A 19,068-nucleotide genomic window follows, 5' to 3' on the forward strand; every position below is an offset into this window, starting at 1 on the left:
GTCCTTTGAGCTATAAGCCAAAGTTAGCACGCTAACAATCTAGCAGGTATTACCACGTTCAAACCTCACAATTAAATTATATGCTATAAGTTACTTGTTTCTATAAATCCTCCCTCTTTACATATGTATTCATTTATTTATACAGACATGTCTGAGAAGCTGAAAGTATCTGGAGGCTAGAATAAAACTCAGAACAACATACCCTCAGCTCGCCTTTTAAAATAAATGCAGACGTCAGTCAGTACCTCTGTGGTTTTTAACTTAGTCTTGAGTGTGAGAAACTCTAACAGCTGCTGCTCGTACCATCATGAGACACAGAGAAGTAACACACCTCACACTCAACCTGAGCAAAAGAAGAGATCAAACGCTGAAGAAAGTGATAATGTCCTCTGCTCGTGGTGTTCATTGTCTTGATGACCAAACTATCTCGGATCTTTCTACATGAGTTATTTCTGTGTTACCCTGAGTTTCCCACAATGCAGCAGTCCCACCAGCAGCAGCAGCAGAGCCACCATCACTACGGTGAACACAGTCCTTAAGACGAGGAGGACGTGAAGGGAGTGATCCGAGGAGGGACACGTCTCTCTGTGAACAGCTGCAAACACAACACAACGTGAATATATATATAATCCAGAAACTCCAGATATATCCCCCAAATGTTAGCTTTAATGCAACATCTCACCTCTGACAGCCAGCCAGCCAGCTCTCTGGTGATTCTCCACAATCGGAGGTGCTGCACTTGTAGAGTCCTTCATCAGATTCCTGTAGAGCTGCTCCTGATGTAACGGCCATCTTTATAGAAGTCAGCTGAGAGGATGGAGGAATTGGTCGTCTTGTTTCTGCAGCTCAGAGTCAGAAACTCTCCCTCCATCACAGGAAGCACAGGACTCTCCAGGATCACAGAGCCAGCTGAACAACATGGGGATCAAATGTTTAGTCTAATCTGTGGTTATTTATAATAAAGAATAGGAGATGATTGAGACAGAGGGAAGAAATGTCATCCTGAACATACAGTGAATGTAAAATATGGTGGCGTCATACACATAGTGAATGAACATATCAGAAATAAACAGAACTACATGATCAATAAATCACAAATTAGATATTAACATAGAGAAGTGTATCGTCTGCATATCTAAAAAGCTAAGGGTCAGTGCACTTTCTGCATATTTATGACACACTTGGTCAGAATCAATATGTTTTAGATGTACTGTATTTAGATGTAACATTGACAAATAGGTGCATTATATCTGAATTAAAAGAAAAGAGCATTGCAGTTTAAAACAAATCTTAATTATGATAAACATACCGGTGACGGTGATGTCGACTGAGTTGCTCTTCTCTCCTTTCTCATCCTCACACCAGTAAACCCCGCTGTCTGAATCATAGGCCTGTTGAATGGTGCAGTTCAGTGTTGATGAAGCAATATTATAACAACCCTGAATTAACTCATTGTTGTTCCTAAACCCCCTCAGAGCAGAGCCAAGACCCTCGCAGAGAAAAGAGAAGGGCTCGTATTCAAAGAGCTGCAGTCTCTCTGAGACAATGTGCTGCGTCTGAAAGAGAGAGACAAGGAATCATCTGGTTTATACAAATAAAGCAGAACTTTTATGTTAATGGAAGGAAATCACTGTATTTGTCACACGATGCACCAACCCAGTCTCATAAAAAAATGTGTAATAACTACGTTGGTCCACAACGTAGGACGTAGTATTTCTACAAAAACGGCTCTGAAATTGTACGTTTTTTTTCACCATTCAACAATGGCTGGCGTCTCCCAGCAGAAAAAAAAAACATGGCCGAACTTCGTTTTATTCTCGATGGAAAATACCTATTTTAAAGTTAGTTTGGCCATTATTCCCTCTCGAGTCCCCTCTCCAGTCACCTCTCGAGTTCTCTCTCAAGTCCCCTCTCGAGTTACCTCTCAAGCCCTCCCTCGAGTCTCCTCTCGAGTTCCCTATCAAGATCCCTCTCAAGTCAACTCTCAAGTTTCCTCTCGAGTTCCATCTCAAGCCCTCTCTCGAGTCCCCACTCAAGTCCCTACTCAAGTGCCGTTGGAGGTTCCGCTAGGGGTCCTGTCAACTCCATGTCCTGGCCCGTTGGGGGTCCCGCCGACTACTCTTCTGCCGGGGGTCCTGCCAACCCGATGTCCTGTGTCTTATCTGCTGTTTTTCACATAAAAGATGATACTAGATTATATTAGCTAAAGGAATATATGGAGCTAGATTTGTATCAATATTATTGGTTTGAACAGATCACTAACCCGTGTGTAAATGTAAAAAACGTTTACGCGTGTCACTGCCATTTTGGGACGATGACGGGGTTTCAAGCATTTTCAGAGTAATCAAATAATTGCTGCTCGACGTGCATTTTATAAATTCTTTACACATGTTCCATTAATATCTTTATGATTTTACAAATCCTTTTGGGAATTTTTGGAAGTGTTTTTACATTTACACTCGGGCTATTGATCTGTCCGAACACATAATATTAATGATCTACCTCCATATGCATAAATACAAATTATTAATATTTTACAATTTTTCAAATTGTTTTAAAAGTATTATCTATCAAAGATATATTTAAACAATAAAGTCAAGGTAATAGAAGTCAATATAAAAAATGTGAGTGATGTTTGTCTATGTTGTCTCTGCACTGCAGGGATGACGGTGTTTCTGTTACGACTGATTAAACGGGTATGAACTCAAATGCACAACTCACAGAATTTAACAAAAAAAGGTTTTATTCAAACCAAAGCTCAACGATAGTGGTACAAAAACAAAATCACTCTTAAAGAGGAAAAACACTAGGAGCATGAACAACAAAAATACTTAAACAAGACGTGGCTCAAAGCTCTGCTTGGGGTTAATCCTGGATTGCTAATGCTGGTGGTAGTCACAAGGAACGAAACGAACTGGCACAGGACAAAGGGAGACGAGGACAATAAATACACCAGGTAATGGAGAACAGGTGGAAACAATCAGGGGCGGGGTCGACAATCACAGGAGTGGGAGACACACAAGGAAGGGAGGTCAGAGTATCTGAAACGAGAGGGAAGGTTACTATTCAAAAATAAAGGGGAAAATCACTAGACCAAGACAAAAACTAACTAACATAATTTGCGAGACATGACAGTTTCTGCAGCTCTGTGAACAGAAAGTTGGTAAGAAGCTTGTTTACCAAAAAGAAAGCAGAAAAAAAGATGCAACAACACAATAAAAAAATCATAACTTTATCCCCTCCGGTATCACTGTGGACGTTTTTGTCCATATGCGTCATTTTTCACTTTTCATTTTGCAATAACTTTGGTTCTGTTGGTGCAAATGGTCTGATTTTTTGTAACAAGGCTATTTTCTCGATCTATTTTGGAATTCCAATTTCAATTTTTCAAATCAGTCTTTAATTCACTGTGAAACAGATTGACTACGCAAATTAGTCATTTGAGACAAAAATGTCCACTGCAAAATACTTTACTTTACATTATATTAAAAGGTTTTTTTCACAACTTTTTTGGGTTCAAACTTCAAATCAACTTCCGCCCTAATAGAAAATACCAAAAATATAATCATTTTCAGGATTTTAACCCTTTAAATGCCATTTTGAATACATGAAACCGCTGTTTTTTTTCATGATGAAAACAGAGAAAATCAGGTATTTCCCAAAAAATACATATCTGGGGACTGGCTCTTTTTTATCACAGTATTGGATATGTCAAAGATTAGCAGCAACATTTTTTTTTTGAATTATTAGTTTTTGCACAAAATCAGATTAAACAAAAAAGTCACACATTAGTCATTCGGGACAAAGATTTCCACTTCAAAATCTGCTCTAAAATGACAACAGATTAATATTTTTAAAACCTTTTTGGGGTTATATCTTTCAATCAACTTCAGTCCTGATCAAAAATACCAAATGTTAACTTATGTTCAGGATTTTAACCCTTTAACTGCCAGTTTGAAAACATGATTTTGCGTTTTCTATCAAAAACATGCATAAAATAAAGGCAGTTATTTTCCATATAATGAATGTTGGGGGGGTTCAGCTTTTTTTTATCACAGTCTTGGATATGTCAAAGATTAGCAACAACGTTTATTTTATTATTATTATTAGTTTTTGCGCAGAATCAGATTAAACAAAAAACTCACACATTAGCCACTCACGGACAAAAAGGTCCCATCCACTCCCATTATAACCACATCTTTTGATCCCTCCGCCATACCGGTATAAAATCATGCATTTTGTAATGTCAGGGTTTTATATCGGAGGAAAATAGTTCAATTTGTCCTTTTTACTGTATATCACCAGATGTGACATTTTACCATTGAATTACATGCTTGTCATTTCTTGGTTTCTTTGCCTGTGTATAATGGGGCCCTGACAGCCATTGGAATACATGTATGCAACTAATATGATGTAGGTGTGTTTGTGTGTGTGACCTGTGAAGCCCATATATTGATTCCATCCGATAGCTGCTATAATACAAAACAAAACGTCTGCCTGCTCTCCACAATGATCAATGACAGTGCACGGATGGTCAAAGTAAGGTACAAATAAACAGAATCACACGAAGCGTGGTTAGTGTTGCCTGACTTTATAAAGTGTGTTTATAAGCAATACTGCTTGTAGGCAGGCATGACGAGACTCTTCAGTCAACCCATGTTCAGGGGAGGTGGGTTTAGTTTCCTGCACGCCTCGACGTAAGAGAGACGTAAGCGACGCCGCCTCTTAGCTCCGAAGCTCCGAAGCTCTTGCCTCTAGGCCGACAATTTTTTGGAGCTGGAAGTGAACCGGATTCCGGAGCTAAGAGGCGGCGCCGCTGCGGTGTGAACAGGAAAAAACGGTACTTTTCAGGCTCCAGCTCCGAGCCGGAGCTGAAAACGCATTGGTGTGAAAGGGGCATTAGTCGTTTTTTCGAGAATCTTTTTTAACTTCATTTTCGATTATTTTAAAATATAATTGACCGTTTTCTTTACTTTTTTCTTCTTTCCACGGCTGGGGGCCCATGGCAGGCCACCTATGAGCTAAAAACGCCTGATTAACATGTTCGTAATGCTGGCAGCACGTTCACTGCTGTTAGCAGGGTCTCACACTCACAGGCACCTATGCAGAGATCCAGGGTGATGCACAAGGCTTTTCTACCCAGCAATGAGTCTTTGAAAGCTGGGGAAAAGTGCTGTGAATACAGGGAGAGAGCAGCCAGAGAGAAGCGGGGTGTGAGACTCACACAGAGACACAGAGAGCTCCTTGCAGCACATGGCTCTCCCACCCAGACTGCACCCAATGCGCATTTGACTGCATAAACAGCCGGTCATATGGACAGGAAACTGTCAATTTCGTCCACATTTGACTCAATGTAAAATAAGATAAGTACAGCAGAGTCACTGCTGTTAGCAGGGTCTCACACTCACAGGCACACAGGCAGAGACCCAGGGTGATGCACATTGCTATTCCACCCAGCAATAAGTCTTTGAAAGCTGGGGAAAAGTGCTGTGAATAGAGGGAGAGAGCAGCCAGAGAGAAGTGGGGTGTGAGACTCACAGAGCGCACCCGGAGAGATCCTTGCAGCACATGACTCTTGCACCCAGACTGCACCCAGAGAACAGGCTGCTTCACAACACTTTACAAGCCAGGAAAAGTGATTGTATCCTGGGTATACATGTTTTAAATATTATGATACCTCCAGGGCTCATCACCGCATTTTACAAGCCAGGGAAGGTGCCTGAATCCTGGGTAAACATTGTTTAATTGTTTAAGTGTTTTTAAATATGTGGAACAGTGTTTTGTCACTTTCAAAACTCTCCCGTCATTGACCGGAGAAATTGGGTCGATGTTGTATTCAATCTGACCGTTAATATTCCAGTGAGACGAAGTACGTACAATGACCGGAGTGATCCCATGTTAATGTTGTCTCGAAACAGGAGCATTCCCTCACCCTGTCACTCCCACTGTTCATCCTTCAGAGGAGTACCTGAGGGAGCTCCATGCATGCTGGAGAGACACCAGGGCCCTCTCCCACTCCATGCAGGATCCGGCGAGGGTGGGGATGGGTCGCTTGCCATCCATTGAGCCTGCCATCGCCTCCCCGATTCTTGATCCTGATGCCAGGTGCCCTCGGCATCAGCGCAGGGTCACAGACGCGCTGCTCTGTAAGGCCTACGACACAGCGGCACACACGGGTCGTAACGGAAACTCCCTCTCCCATCTGATGCTGGCTGTCTCTACCTCTCTGCAGCAGGCTCCGGTTGAGCCTTCTTTGCTGGGCCTCAGTGATGCATCACTGTAAGCCTTGCCCTAATGTTTAGGGAATTGGGACGAGTTATGTCCTTATTGGTGCAGACTCGTCGCCAGGCTTGGCCTGCTTTTGGAGCTGTTTGGGGCAGCTGCCCTGTAGGCACTGGAGCCTGCTGACCAAGCTAGGCAGACAAGCCCAGCAAGCCCAGGGGCCCCTCTAGCAGCCGCACTCAGCCACCAGCTTACAGTGGTGGTCTGCGCAGGTCCCAGCGGCCCACTCATCCGGCCTGTGCCTCAGGGGGCTCCGGAGGTAGGTCGGGGCCTGTCGTCGGCTGCTTTCACAGCAGCAGCACAGTTACCGGGCTGTCTGTACTTCCGGCCGTTGGGTGGTTTTCACCTTAACCCAGGGTTACAAACCGCAGTTCTGGGCCCTAGCCTTCGGCCGGGAAAAAATGACAGTCGTGAGTGATCTGGCCGAGGCCCTAGCTCTGGCCCAACAGCTTTCCATCCTTCTGGCCAAGGACGCAATCGAGCCAGTAGACACTCTGCTCAGCCCAGGGGGTTCTACGCGGATTTCGCCTGATCTTGGACATCAGAGGAATCAACAGATTCCTCAAGGTGCTGCCATTCCATATAATGACCACAGCACATGCACAGGGGGTGTGGTTCGCAACCGTGGACTTGAGGGATGCCTACTTCCACGTGGGCCGGGCAAGATGGTGTCTTATAGTCAGTTCCTCCAGCCCTTGGACAGACTGACGGCTGCCTCGGTCGTTGGGCCTTTAGGCCCGCTGTCGTTGCGCCCCATGTGGCTGAACAGCCTTCACTTGGACGCCAAGTGGCACAGGCACAGGAAAGTCAGGGTGTCGGAGCATTGCCTCCACTCTCTGTCACGCTGGAGGGGCAGGGCCTACCTCCTGATGGGCATGCCCATGGGCGCCATCCCATCCCGCCAGGAGACCGTCACCATGGGTGCATGTCTCTCAGGGTGGGGTGTGGTGCAGCAGGGCAGGACCGTTCAGGGTCAGTGGTCTGCCCAGGAGGGTGCACACCATGTCAACCAGCTAGAACTTCAGGCTGTGCAGCTTGCACTCACGCACTTTCTACCCCAACTGGGGGGCAAGCATGTGCGTGTTCCTTGGGACAGCATGTACACTGTTGCCCAGACAGCAGTCCCTTCTAGATAGTGGACGTTCTCTCTCCACTCTGAGAGTTTATGTGGCTGCTATTTCTGCCCAACATGACGGCGCCACGGCGGGGTGCCACAGGTCGGTGTCCCTGTTCCTGAGAGGGGCTTTACGGCAGCGTCCCCCGAACACCCCGAGGGCTCCGGCTTGGAACCTGCCCCTGCTGCCGGATGCCCTATCATCTCCTCCCTTCGAGCCACTGGCACAGGTGGGGCTTAGGTGGCTGCCCATGAAGGCAGCGTTTCTGCTTGCCATAGCCTCAGGGAAGCGAGTTGGGGAGTTTCATGTCCTCTCCATAAACGACACATGCCCGAGGTGGGACTCTCAGGTGTTTCCCTTTGGGCAAATGTGGCATTCCTGCCCAGGGAGCTTCAACAAGCCCACTTCAATCAGCCTGCCCAGCTGGCACACTTTGACATTCAGAAGAACGGCACGTCAAAGTTGCCCTGTGGGTGCCCAAAGGGCGTATATCTAGGCTACTGCCTGTATACGACAGTCGGAGCAGCTCTTCGTTTACCATGGCGGCACTAAAGGAGGTTGTGCCCTCTATCAAGCGGCTGCCCCACTGGGTTGTCGATACCATCTCACATGCCTACGGGGCCAGTGGCCGCCCCCTACCATTAAGGCTGAGATGCCACTCTACAAGGAGCATCTCAACATCTTGGGCTGCCCTGAGAGTGGTGCCCCTGGAGACCATTTGTGCCGCGGCGTCGTGGGCGTCTTCTGGCACATTCTCCAGTTTTTATCGGGTTAATGTCGCCACTCCCCATTCTTTGGGCATGATGCTTTTGCCGAGCTCCGCTCCTTCCAGTAGTGAGCAAGGACTTGGATTCTTCATGACATGGTTGGTATAAGTCATCCAGTTCTAAAGCACCACCTCTGGCGGTCAGTAGGGACAAAATAGAACGATAGTTACGGCTGTAACTACGGTTCTATGAGTCCCGGATGACCGCCAGAGTTTCCTGTCACTCAGAATTCTTGTGTGCTCGCGAGAAGATTCTGGGAACAGATCCACTGATGACGCCGGCCTATGTAGCCGGTGTCTCGTGGGTCACAGGTGACTTTGTTGTTATTTTTACTCGAACTGCGCATCCGTGTGATGGAAATATCCAGTGCTAAATCACCGCCTCTGGCGGTCATCCGGGACTCATAGAACTGTAGTTACAGCCGTAACTATTGTTTTAAAGGAAACAGTGAAGGACAAGCGCAAACATCTAAGTGAGGAATGACACAACTTTTAAAAACAATCTTAATATCAAGATACAGGATCTGCCATAAATGCAATGACAACACGTTTTTGTTTGGCACATTAAAACTCACTTCTGATAATGTTTTCTCTCTTCCTCTCTTGCAAATCTGAGCAGCTCTTTGAGGAGCAGAGGAGGGAGGAATCTGATAAGAATGTCCAGACCCTGAATGATGACCTGGAAAACAAGAAGAGCAAGGTTTATTTTCATTTAAATTGTTCATAAATATACATGAATCTCTCCTCATTGTTTGGTTCTTAATGTTGTCAGTTTGCTTCAGTTTGAATCTAAATACTCTGAGCTGCAGGATCTCCATGCAGAGAAACAGAGGAACGAGAACGAGCTGCAGAGCCTGAAGAAAGATCTGTGGAACAAGAACAGAGAGGTTCATGTCTATCAATATGTGTGTATACAGGTTCATGTCTATCAATACGTGTGTATACATACACACATATTGCCCACATATTGCCCATTATGGATACAACCGATTTTCACCCATTTAGTAATTACATGTTTTAAATTTGTATACACCAATGTGTTTCCTATCGCCTAAACCTCCAGGGCTGTACACAGTGTAAAACTGTCAACTTCTAATTTTGTGAAAAACGAAAACGTCTTTTAAAACTACAATTCCCAGTAGAGACGTGCCATAGAGAACATGTTGCGAAACACAATAGCCAGCATGTGTAGTTCTGGGGGGGCGTTCAAGTCCAGTTTTGAATAGTCTGCCATGGTTTTGTTCCATTTCAAAGAGCTTGACGCTCGGCGTAACCTTGGCGCACTGCCACTCCAACATCCAATCCCAGAGCTTGAAGATTAATCACGGGGTTTGTCAACGGGACTGTAGTCCCTAACGATAGCTGGGGATTATGGGTAGTGTAGTGTCGTCGGCCATCCTAAACTCTGAATTTTTTTCCGGATATCTTATCAAATTAACACCATATCCCAACGTGCATTGCGGCTAACACATCCAATCAGCGAATGTGAAAACATTCCCAGTTAAACATGCAAAAACAAATAGCTAAATAAAAAGATAAAACACTGGCATGTAATTTACGTTAGAATAAATTGAATGTTTTTGAATAATAGATGAGAATAAAATCTACGTCACTTTACAGCCCCGCCCACTTTTGGGGAAACCAACGCTGTCATTTGAACGGCGATCAAGCCTGAAGCCACAGAGATCTTCTGTTACTGTCCTTTCTTCTTAGAGGAAGTACAGAAACATGTAACTCTGGATTTGTTTTAATGTTTGAGGTGCAATAAACGACACAGCAGCTTTTTGGCATGTTAAAACTATTATTTTCTGCCTCGCTCATGAGAGTAACAGCTGGCAAAATTACAGCCCCGCCTACTGATTTTAATTAACCATATATCGATTCCGATCGTTGATTTCAAATGTGTGCTCTAAAAATGATATTTATAAATGACTATTATCCTTATTATAAGCAAAACAATAAATGGCAAAGATATTTAGAAAATAAACGTATTTAAGATACGTTCATAACAAACGTAACTGCACTCGATAGCAGTGTCCATGGCAACCACCTTAGCAACGATGAAAATTTTGAATGTGTACAATTTCCTGTAGTAATCTTCCTAATAACTAGCAAACTAAAGATCATGTACATCCACTGCACAAATAATCTGAAATAACAACTCATATTTTTCGCATCAAATTACATCAAAACGCATTTTAATGGCCAAACTAACCTTTAAATAGGCATTTTCCACCGAGAATAAAACGAAGGTCGGCCATGTTTTTTTTTGTCTGCGGAGAGAAAGTTGAAGATCACGTGACATAGCCAGCCATTGGAAATGAATGGTGAATAAAAATGTAGGGATCCTACAATTTCAGAGGCATTTTTTTTTAAATTTTCACACTAATCAATTAGAGGGTGGCCAACATAGCACAGTCCAAGTATCAGCTCCCTGTGTCAAGGCATAATCGAGATATGCCCGTGTCCCTGTACAAACATTACAGGGTCCTCAAAACAGCTAAATATTTGAAATTTTCCAATTGTCTCAATTTTCACACCAATTAATTAGAGGGTAGCCAACATAGCACAGTCCAAGTATCGGCTCCCTGTGTCAAGGCATAATTGAGATATGCCCGTGTTCCTGTACCAACATTACAGGGTCCTGAAAACAGCTAAATATTTGACAATCTCCAATCATCACAATTTTCACACCAATCAATTAGAGGGTGGCCAAAATATCACAGTCCAAGTATCAGCTCCTTGTGTCAAAGCATAATTGAGATATTACTGTGTCCCTGTACCAACATTACTGGGTCCTCAAAACAGCTAAATATTTGACATTGTCCAATTGTCTCCATTTTCACACCAATTAATTAGAGGGTGGCCAACATAGCACAGTCCAAGTATCAGTTCCCTGTGTCAAGGCATAATTGAGATATGCCCGTGTCCCTGTACAAACATTACAGGGTCCTCAAAATAGCTAAATATTTGACATTGTCCAATTGTCTCAATTTTCACACCAATAAATTAGAGCGTGGCCAACATAGCACAGTCCAAGTATCGGCTCCCTGTGTCAAGTCATAATCGAGATATGCCCGTGTCCCTGTACCAACATTACAGGATCCTGAAAACAGCTAAATATTTGACAATGTCCAATCGTCACAATTTTCACACCAATCAATTAGAGGGTGGCCAAAATATCACAGTCCAAGTATCAGCTCCTTGTGTCAAAGCATAATTGAGATATTACTGTGTCCCTGTAGCAACAGCTAAATATTTGACATTGTCCAATTGTCACTTGTCATTTTCAAACCAATTAATAAGAGGGTGGCCTACATCGCACAGTCCTTAGCAAGCTAGCTGGACGGGCTCCGAAAATAACTTTTATGTTTTTGTTTCACTGAAGCTTATGAAATTGTTTTTACTTCTATTATTATAAGATAAGATGAAATAAGATTTTTTTGCTATGATATCTAATTATCTGCAGTGTTTTAGTCAACTGACTATTAAGGAGACAGAGTTACTCATCATATGACCTTCCTTTGAATATTACATATTAATAAATAAACCTACTTTATTTGTAATGGAAACATATGCATGCTTTCAGGTATAATAACTACATGTTGATGTTAAACCTTACAGAATTGTAGCTGAATAAAAAATGGATGCAGTGTATTTCCTCCCTCTGTCCACCAGATGTCTCCAAACTCTCAGAGTCATGTTGAACTCCTCACTTCTCAGAGTCCAGTCACATGACCCTGGATCACCTGCTCACCTGTTTCCACTTCCCCTCATCAGCCTGCAGAGTATAAGTATCCTGCAGCCTCTGTCTGTCTTTAAGCTTTTTGTAATCAAACACTGACATGTAACTAGCTTGTTTGCATGTGGGTCATTTCCCTTAGCAGCCACCGACAGATAGTGAACTTTTAGCAGACTTTTCTCCAACATGGGGGCCACTGTTCTTCCTCTTGTAGCTTTAGCCCCTCATTACAATTTCAGCTTCTTCTTCTTTAACTTTCAGAATAAAAACCACATGAGGAACCCACAGACAGAAACAGGTAGACGGGCCCCTCAGCTCACGTGCAGCCAGCGTCTGAAAACCACCAGGCAAACACGTGCAGTAAAACTAAATGTATCTGGAGTACTTTAAGGTAGCCTGATGTACCGTGTGGTTAAGTGAAGGGCTGATCGAGGTTGTGTTATTAACAAAGGGACTGCTAATCACAAGACTCATGCATTAGTACATATCGGCCTTTTTTTCTCATTTAGTTCTACAATCACCTGCATAACAGATGAAAGTAATAGAGGCGGCAATTTGTTAAATATTATTATTTAAGTATGTGAATTAAATTAAAATGAAAGATTTTACTTTAATATGCAGGTCTATTGTAGATGTTGCTTTATTCTGACCAAATCACACCAAGGACCAGGTCATTGACTAGATGTTATTTATGTTAAAATCACCTTTTCAAACCATCTTATAATGTTATTGTTAATATTATTATTATGAATAAACACATATATTGAGTGCATAAGAAGGACTTAAAAACAAAATCAAAACTGCCAATTATTTTTCTCGGGGGAATTTGGCAATAAAGATGTGGCAATAATTGAGCCTTGTGGTACTCCATATTTTAAAGACAGCATCATAACAATGTTTAATTCTGTGTAAGTAGTTGTGTTAAAGTATATTTTTCCGTCCTGTCATAATGCTGTTTGTCTGTTCTACACATCAAGACGTAAAGTTGTCTTTCTCACATGTGAGTTTTTGGCCTCAGCCTCTAATATTAACCCCACCACTGATACGTATTTCCTTCCATGACACGCGTCTGAGCTACAAGGCGTTTCTTAGTGAGCCACACAGGAAGAGACCACCCCTCTTCTTCTTTTTATATTTCAGTGTGAGGTTCACTCAGTCAGCAGCCAGACGCCATGGAGGCCACAGCGCTCTGCATCACACTGTGTGAGTACTGAGTCCTTATCTGCTGTTTTTCACATAAAATATGATACTGGATTATATTAGCTAGAGGAACATATGGAGGTAGACTTGTGTCAATATTATTTGTGAGAACAGATCACTAACCCGTGTGTAAATGTAAAAACAAGTCTACACGTGTCACTGTCATTTTGGGTGGATGACGTGGTTTCAAACATTTTTAGATGCAGTCTGAAAAATAATTGCTGCTTGACGTGCATTTTATAAATTCTTTACACATTTTACATTCATATTTTTGTTATTTTACAAATAATTTGAGGAATTTTTGGAAGTGTTTTTACATTTACACACGGGTTATTGATCTGTCCAAACACATCATATTGAGACAAATCTACCTCCATATAAATAAATACAAATGATTAACATTTTAAGATTTTTCAAATTGTTTTAAAAGTAAACAATAAAGTCAAGGTAATAAAAGTTAATATAAATAATGTGATGTTTGTCTCTGTTGTCTCTGCAGGGATGACAGTGTTTCTGCAGCTCTGTGAACAGAAAGTTGGTAAGAAGCTTGTTTACCAAAAAGAAAGCAGAACAAATCATAACTTTATTTAAAGTGCTATATATTAATCTCAAAAACACATTTATTTATCTGTTTCAGATGCAGATGTTTGGATCGAACCATCCAGACTTCAAGTCTTTGAATACAAGCCCTTCTCTTTAAGATGTGGGGGCTTCGATGGTTTGACTGATGTGAACATTTTACGGTGGAACAAAACAGGAAAGGAAACTTGTGATGGTTCAAAATGGGGCTCATTTCATGAGTTGAATTGCAACATTGAATCTCCTTATAAGGAGGACAGTGGAGATTACTGGTGTGAGGCTGGAGGGAAGAAAAGCAACCATGTGAACGTCATTATCACCGGTATGTTGACATTAACATATGTTTTCTATACAATGTTTATTAGAAGAACATAAAAAGTGCAATGATGCCAAGGTTATAAAATAAACAAATCCTTTTTTAGTAAACTTTTTTTTGTTATCTTAATATTGTAAATGAAGAACATAATTCATCAAGGAAGTGCAATAAAAGCAAACAGCGTGTACAAAGCAGAGCGTAGTCATTAAGCAAAGCCTACTATTGGATTAAAGTTATAAAATTGCAAACAAATATGTTTCTAAAATCTAAACCACATTTTTTTTTTCTCCTGTCTCTGATGTCATTTTAACAATTTTCTACAAATATTATATAAATAACACACTCTGATTTCAATGCTGCAAAGATATCAGGAAATGTTTCATATTATGAACCTCTATGCAGACGATACACTACTTTACATACAACTGTTTACATTCTGAATTAATCGTCAATGTGTTTAGTTTATTTCTGTATTTTCAATTATTCTGGGCATGTTACAACCTGACTTTACAGTCACAGTATCTTCACAATGCCTTTGTCTAACTTAACAGTTTTTCTATTGTAAATAACTCCTACTACAAAACTCAAACTGAATGTTTGATCCCGATGTTGTTCAGCTGGCTCTGTGATCCTGGAGAGTCCTGTGCTTCCTGTGATGGAGGGAGAGTTTGTGACTCAACTCTGAGCATAATTTTGTTTATACATTTCTGAGTTTCGATTATCTCCCCAACTTTCCGAGTGATCTACTTCCTGCAAGGCTTGTGTGTTATACTGAGGGAGTTCAGTGCTCCACGTGAGGCTATTTGACACTCAACAAAGTGAAGTGTTGAACAAACATGGGGCAAACATGTAATGGGGCTTTTTCTTGATTGGGGCCAAAGCATTTCTTGGCAGATTTAGCATTCATAATTCGTTGACTGTAGCGTTGTTGCCGTTAACGTATGCAGTTTCTTCAAATGTTATGAAAGGCTTTAATACCTTTGTTGTTCAGCTGGCTTTGTGATCCTGGAGAGTCCTGTGCTTCCTGTGATGGAGGGAGAATCTGTGACTCTGAGTTGCAGAAAAAAGACGACCACTTCCTCCATCCTCTCAGCTGACTTCTATAAAGATGGCCGTCTCATCAGGAGCAGCTCCACAGGAAACATCACCATCCAAAGAGTTTCTAAAGGACTCTACAAGTGCAGCATCCCTGATGGTGAAGAATCACCAGAGAGCCGGCTGACTGTCAGAGGTGAGATCAGAAATGCATGGGAATTAAATGAAAAAGACGTTAAGAGAAAGCTAAAAGAAGAGTTAAGTCAAAACACACAAAGTGAGCAATCACTGTCATGACAGACATAATTTTGTTTATACATTTCTGAGTTTCGATTATCTCGCCAACTCTCCGAGTGATCTACTTCCTGCCAGGCTTGTCTGTTATACTGAGGGAGTTCAGTGCTCCACGTGAGGCTATTTGACACTTAACAAAGTGAAGTGTTGAACAAACATGGGGCAAACATGTAATGGGGCTTTTTCTTGATTTGGGCCAAAACATTTCTTGGCAGATTTAGCATTCATGATTTGTTGACTGTAGCGTTGTTGCCGTTAACGTATGCAGTTTCTTCAAATGTTATGAAAGGCTTTAATACCTTTGTTGTTCAGCTGGCTCTGTGATCCTGGAGAGTCCTCTCCTTCCTGTGATGGAGGGAGAATCTGTGACTCTGAGCTGCAGAAAAAAGACGACCACCTCCCCCATCCTCTCAGGTGACTTCTATAAAGATGGCCGTCTCATCAGGAGCAGCTCCACAGGAAACATCACCATCCAAAGAGTTTCTAAATCTGATGAAGGACTCTACAAGTGCAGCATCTCTGAAGGTGGAGAATCACCAGAGAGCTGGCTGGCTATCAGAGGTGAGATATGTTATGTTTTAATACAAGTAAAATACTTGTATTAAATTGTTACCTTTTTTTTTTAATGTCTTGTAATTACGTTATGACCCAAATTACTCATATTATATACACAACTCCACCGTAGTTGTGTATATGTATTTAACCTTTTGAATCTTTGCATCTTTGAATTGAATGAGAGGTGGAAGAAATACTCAGATCTTGGGTATTTCTTCCACTTCTCCTACAGTATTACTTGTACTACATTTTACAAGTAATAGGACAAAACTAATGGCATCAAAATATACTTAAAGTACAACAATTACAGAATATTATATATTATTTAATAGTATTATACGTATTGATTTATAATGTGTTTATCACTTTGATGATGCATGTTAAAATGATGTTAAGAAATTCATGTGATTACCGTCTGCTCCTAAGTTAATCATTCCTATTTCAGTTTCAGCTGAAGACTCTTCCTCCACTCTCGCCCCGTGGATCTTTGTCTCTGTTTCATTGATGTTTCTGCTGCTGGCCGTGGGAATACATCGATCTTGCAAAAGTTATCGGCACAGAGGTACGATTACAATCCACCAACAATCTGCTACTATAGGCTATGGAGAGCTGCAGGAATGAGTCTTAAAAACCTGAAAGGAGTCAGCATTTTAGCACTTCGTGTTCCCTTGTGTTTAAGTATTTGTTTTGGTTTAAGCCTGAAATAAGGTCTGTGGTTAACACAAGCTGGAGCGATTTTACCGTTTTTTGTTTTAAGTCATAAAATACTTCAGTAAATACCCGACTGGTGGATTTCAAAGCGGCGGTTGCTAAAAAGTTTTTTAAATGAGACGACTAAACGCCATCACACCCATCCTAAGAATAATGAAAAAACGAATTTCGTGACATTCAGGATTTTAGGTGTTGATAATAAGGAAACACTCAGTTCTATTTTGAGCCATTACATGAATCATCTTTCTCAACACTGTGAGGGTATTTGGTGAAGGTCAGCCTCCCTATAGATTTTATTTGCATTTTATGAATGTTTTTTTCTACCTCTTAAAAAAATATAAAGTTATGTTTGCTGTCACAAAATGAGGCATGGAAGAAAATGGTTTCCATACTCGTTAGCCATGTCTGAATCTTCTTCTGTTTCTGGTTTGATTTTAATGTTGTTTTTCCTTTACTATGCTGCAGTGTTGCTCTGCCAGTCCACGTTAGCACCCGGACCGGCTGAGCATCACACAGGTGAGAACACAAACCAGGTTGCATCCTTCATAAAGATCTACGTAATGTAATTAGCTTACCTTAATATACTATGACTTTTAAATACAAGATTCAAAGGCTTTTTCGTCATGTGCGAAATAACTAGAGTGTAGTTATTTGTGGTATTAAAATACGACCAATTGTTTAAAGGATGTTACATATCTAATTAAAATATAACAATATTCTGTACTTAATAAACACTGGCGGTTTTTCTGTCTCATTATTTGTCTGTCCATTTATCATCGTCATGTCAACTAAACTATATGTATTTTTTGTACTAGTTCCAGTAGAGGCCAGTGCAGTGGATTCAGGCCAAATGTTGTATGCTGTGGTATAAAAAACCAGGAAGAAAAAAGGTACCTAAAACCTGACAGTGTTACTACTGCTTTAATTTCACTTTACATGCTGTTCTTACTTATGTCAAATACAGTTGTGTATTTAATTGGAATCTAAAGGCAAACTTTTTAGACAATTGTTGTGAAAGAGGGGGGTTGGGAACACATGAATGTTAGCCTTTGCAGACCATTTGCATGCTCTAAAACCTACAAAACACTCATGAGACAACAAGTCCTTCAACTCATACGACCAAATGGGCAGATTGTTCAGAACCTTATTACGACCAAATATGTCGTTTGTTCAAGCGCTTAATACGTCCTATAATTATGTTTTAAAATGTTCGGCCTCTAGTGCTCCTGTTGAATGCAAACGTTACAGATGGTCGTTTATTCACTAATAACCCTCTCTATAAAATCCTAAATTGTAGGATAGTTTGGCCATTAAAACGCTTTTTGATTAGATTTCTAGCGAGAAGTGTAGATTATACTTTTAGAATCCACATCCAGTCGATATGTAGGATCTATAGTTTGATAGATATTACGAAGATGATTTGAGGAATACGGCGGCCTCCATGTAAAGTTACGGGTTGAAAACAGTATTTCCGGTCTCGACGTTTTCATAATAAAACCAATGATCAAATGATTTAACATTGATATCTGCAGTACTCATCAACTAAAAAACATCAGTTTAAATTGTGTACAATGCTTTTGTGTTTTTCCCAAAGGTTTTTTCTTTCGATTCTGAGAGACACCTTTCTTTTTTCAGAGGTTTTGATAGGCTAAAACATGGATTGATTTAGCCGCAATGCATGTCGGCATATGGTGTTTATATGATATGAAATCGGAAAAAATTTAAATAAATGATGAATTGATAATTAAATAAAATAATACTTTATTCAGAGTGTTCTTGCTTTTCTCTTTGGAAGTCATCACATAACGGCATTGTAATACACGGTTCGGCTGCATTAAATATTACATACGTGCCGTAGATATTTATTTATAGAGCCCTGATGAGAAGACCTTTTGACAAAATGTAAGAAAAGCCGCCAAAACTGAACACGTGACGTGGATCATAAATATATTAGCAATTAAACAACATCTTGCATTTATTTTCACACAATACGTCTCTTTGCAGTATCAACACTAATTCGGCTGACTTTTGTATTTGATCCAATTGGTAGATAGGCTGTATTTACACCATAACGGTGCACAGCTGATAGAAAGGGATTTTTTTGTAGTTCTTAAAGATATTATTTACTGAACTCCCTTTCCAACTCCTCAGGCAGTTGACTGTTACAGGTCTATGCAGGTTCATGGTACAATGCATAAGCTTCAAATCGAGAGAGTGAAACTGTATTTTCCTTTACCGTTCTGTTTTAATTTCACAATAAAGTTAATAGTCATATTATGTTTGATATTATTATGTTTTATCTGAACCACTGGTTTTTTAACCCACGCCACCTAGTGGTTAAAGCACGTTATTGAATTTTGTTGTTGAATACGTTTTGTTTGATGAAAACATTTAAATATTAAGAGTAGCCTACATACAACATAGGGGGAAAGTAGAAGGCATGATAGAAATATAGAATAGAAAATTTCAATCA

At 41.0% G+C, this 19,068-nt stretch overlaps 2 protein-coding genes across 6 annotated transcripts in view; one reads left to right on the forward strand and one right to left on the reverse strand.

Annotated features, from left to right (window-relative positions):
* Positions 1 to 107: 107 nt before the first annotated feature.
* Positions 108 to 1,559, reverse strand: LOC307032920 (uncharacterized protein; the record flags this gene model as incomplete). The annotated part of the gene is made up of 3 exons (XM_079671198.1): positions 108 to 595; positions 683 to 839; positions 1,310 to 1,559. Coding segments are annotated over 3 exons (600 nt in total), but the record flags the coding sequence as incomplete, so codon positions are not given.
* Positions 1,560 to 2,688: 1,129 nt separating this feature from the next.
* LOC307031872 (low affinity immunoglobulin gamma Fc region receptor III-like) overlaps positions 2,689 to 19,068 on the forward strand; it is a 58,029-nt gene continuing 41,649 nt past the window's right edge. For 3 of the 5 annotated variants that reach the window (XR_013806094.1, XR_013806095.1, XR_013806096.1), the window contains exons 1-11: positions 2,689 to 2,956; positions 8,780 to 8,863; positions 8,973 to 9,050; positions 11,842 to 13,108; positions 13,605 to 13,643; positions 13,743 to 14,006; positions 14,992 to 15,231; positions 15,642 to 15,890; positions 16,330 to 16,446; positions 17,061 to 17,111; positions 17,411 to 17,485. Coding sequence is in view for 2 of the 5 variants with exons in the window: in XM_079669379.1 (XP_079525505.1) it covers positions 13,078 to 13,108; positions 13,605 to 13,643; positions 13,743 to 14,006; positions 14,992 to 15,231; positions 15,642 to 15,890; positions 16,330 to 16,446; positions 17,061 to 17,111; positions 17,411 to 17,466 (1,047 nt within the window). In the remaining 3 variants the exon portion in view is untranslated. Of the gene's footprint in view, positions 2,957 to 8,779; positions 8,864 to 8,972; positions 9,051 to 11,841; positions 13,109 to 13,604; positions 13,644 to 13,742; positions 14,007 to 14,991; positions 15,232 to 15,641; positions 15,891 to 16,329; positions 16,447 to 17,060; positions 17,112 to 17,410; positions 17,486 to 18,189; positions 18,311 to 19,068 lie in introns of those variants that run through there. The other 2 variants (XM_079669379.1, XM_079669378.1) reach the window with 2 other exon arrangements.

Source organism: Notothenia rossii (assembly GCF_949606895.1).
Source record: "Notothenia rossii genome assembly, chromosome: 3".
In the NCBI taxonomy this organism is placed as follows: Eukaryota; Metazoa; Chordata; class Actinopteri; order Perciformes; family Nototheniidae; genus Notothenia; species Notothenia rossii.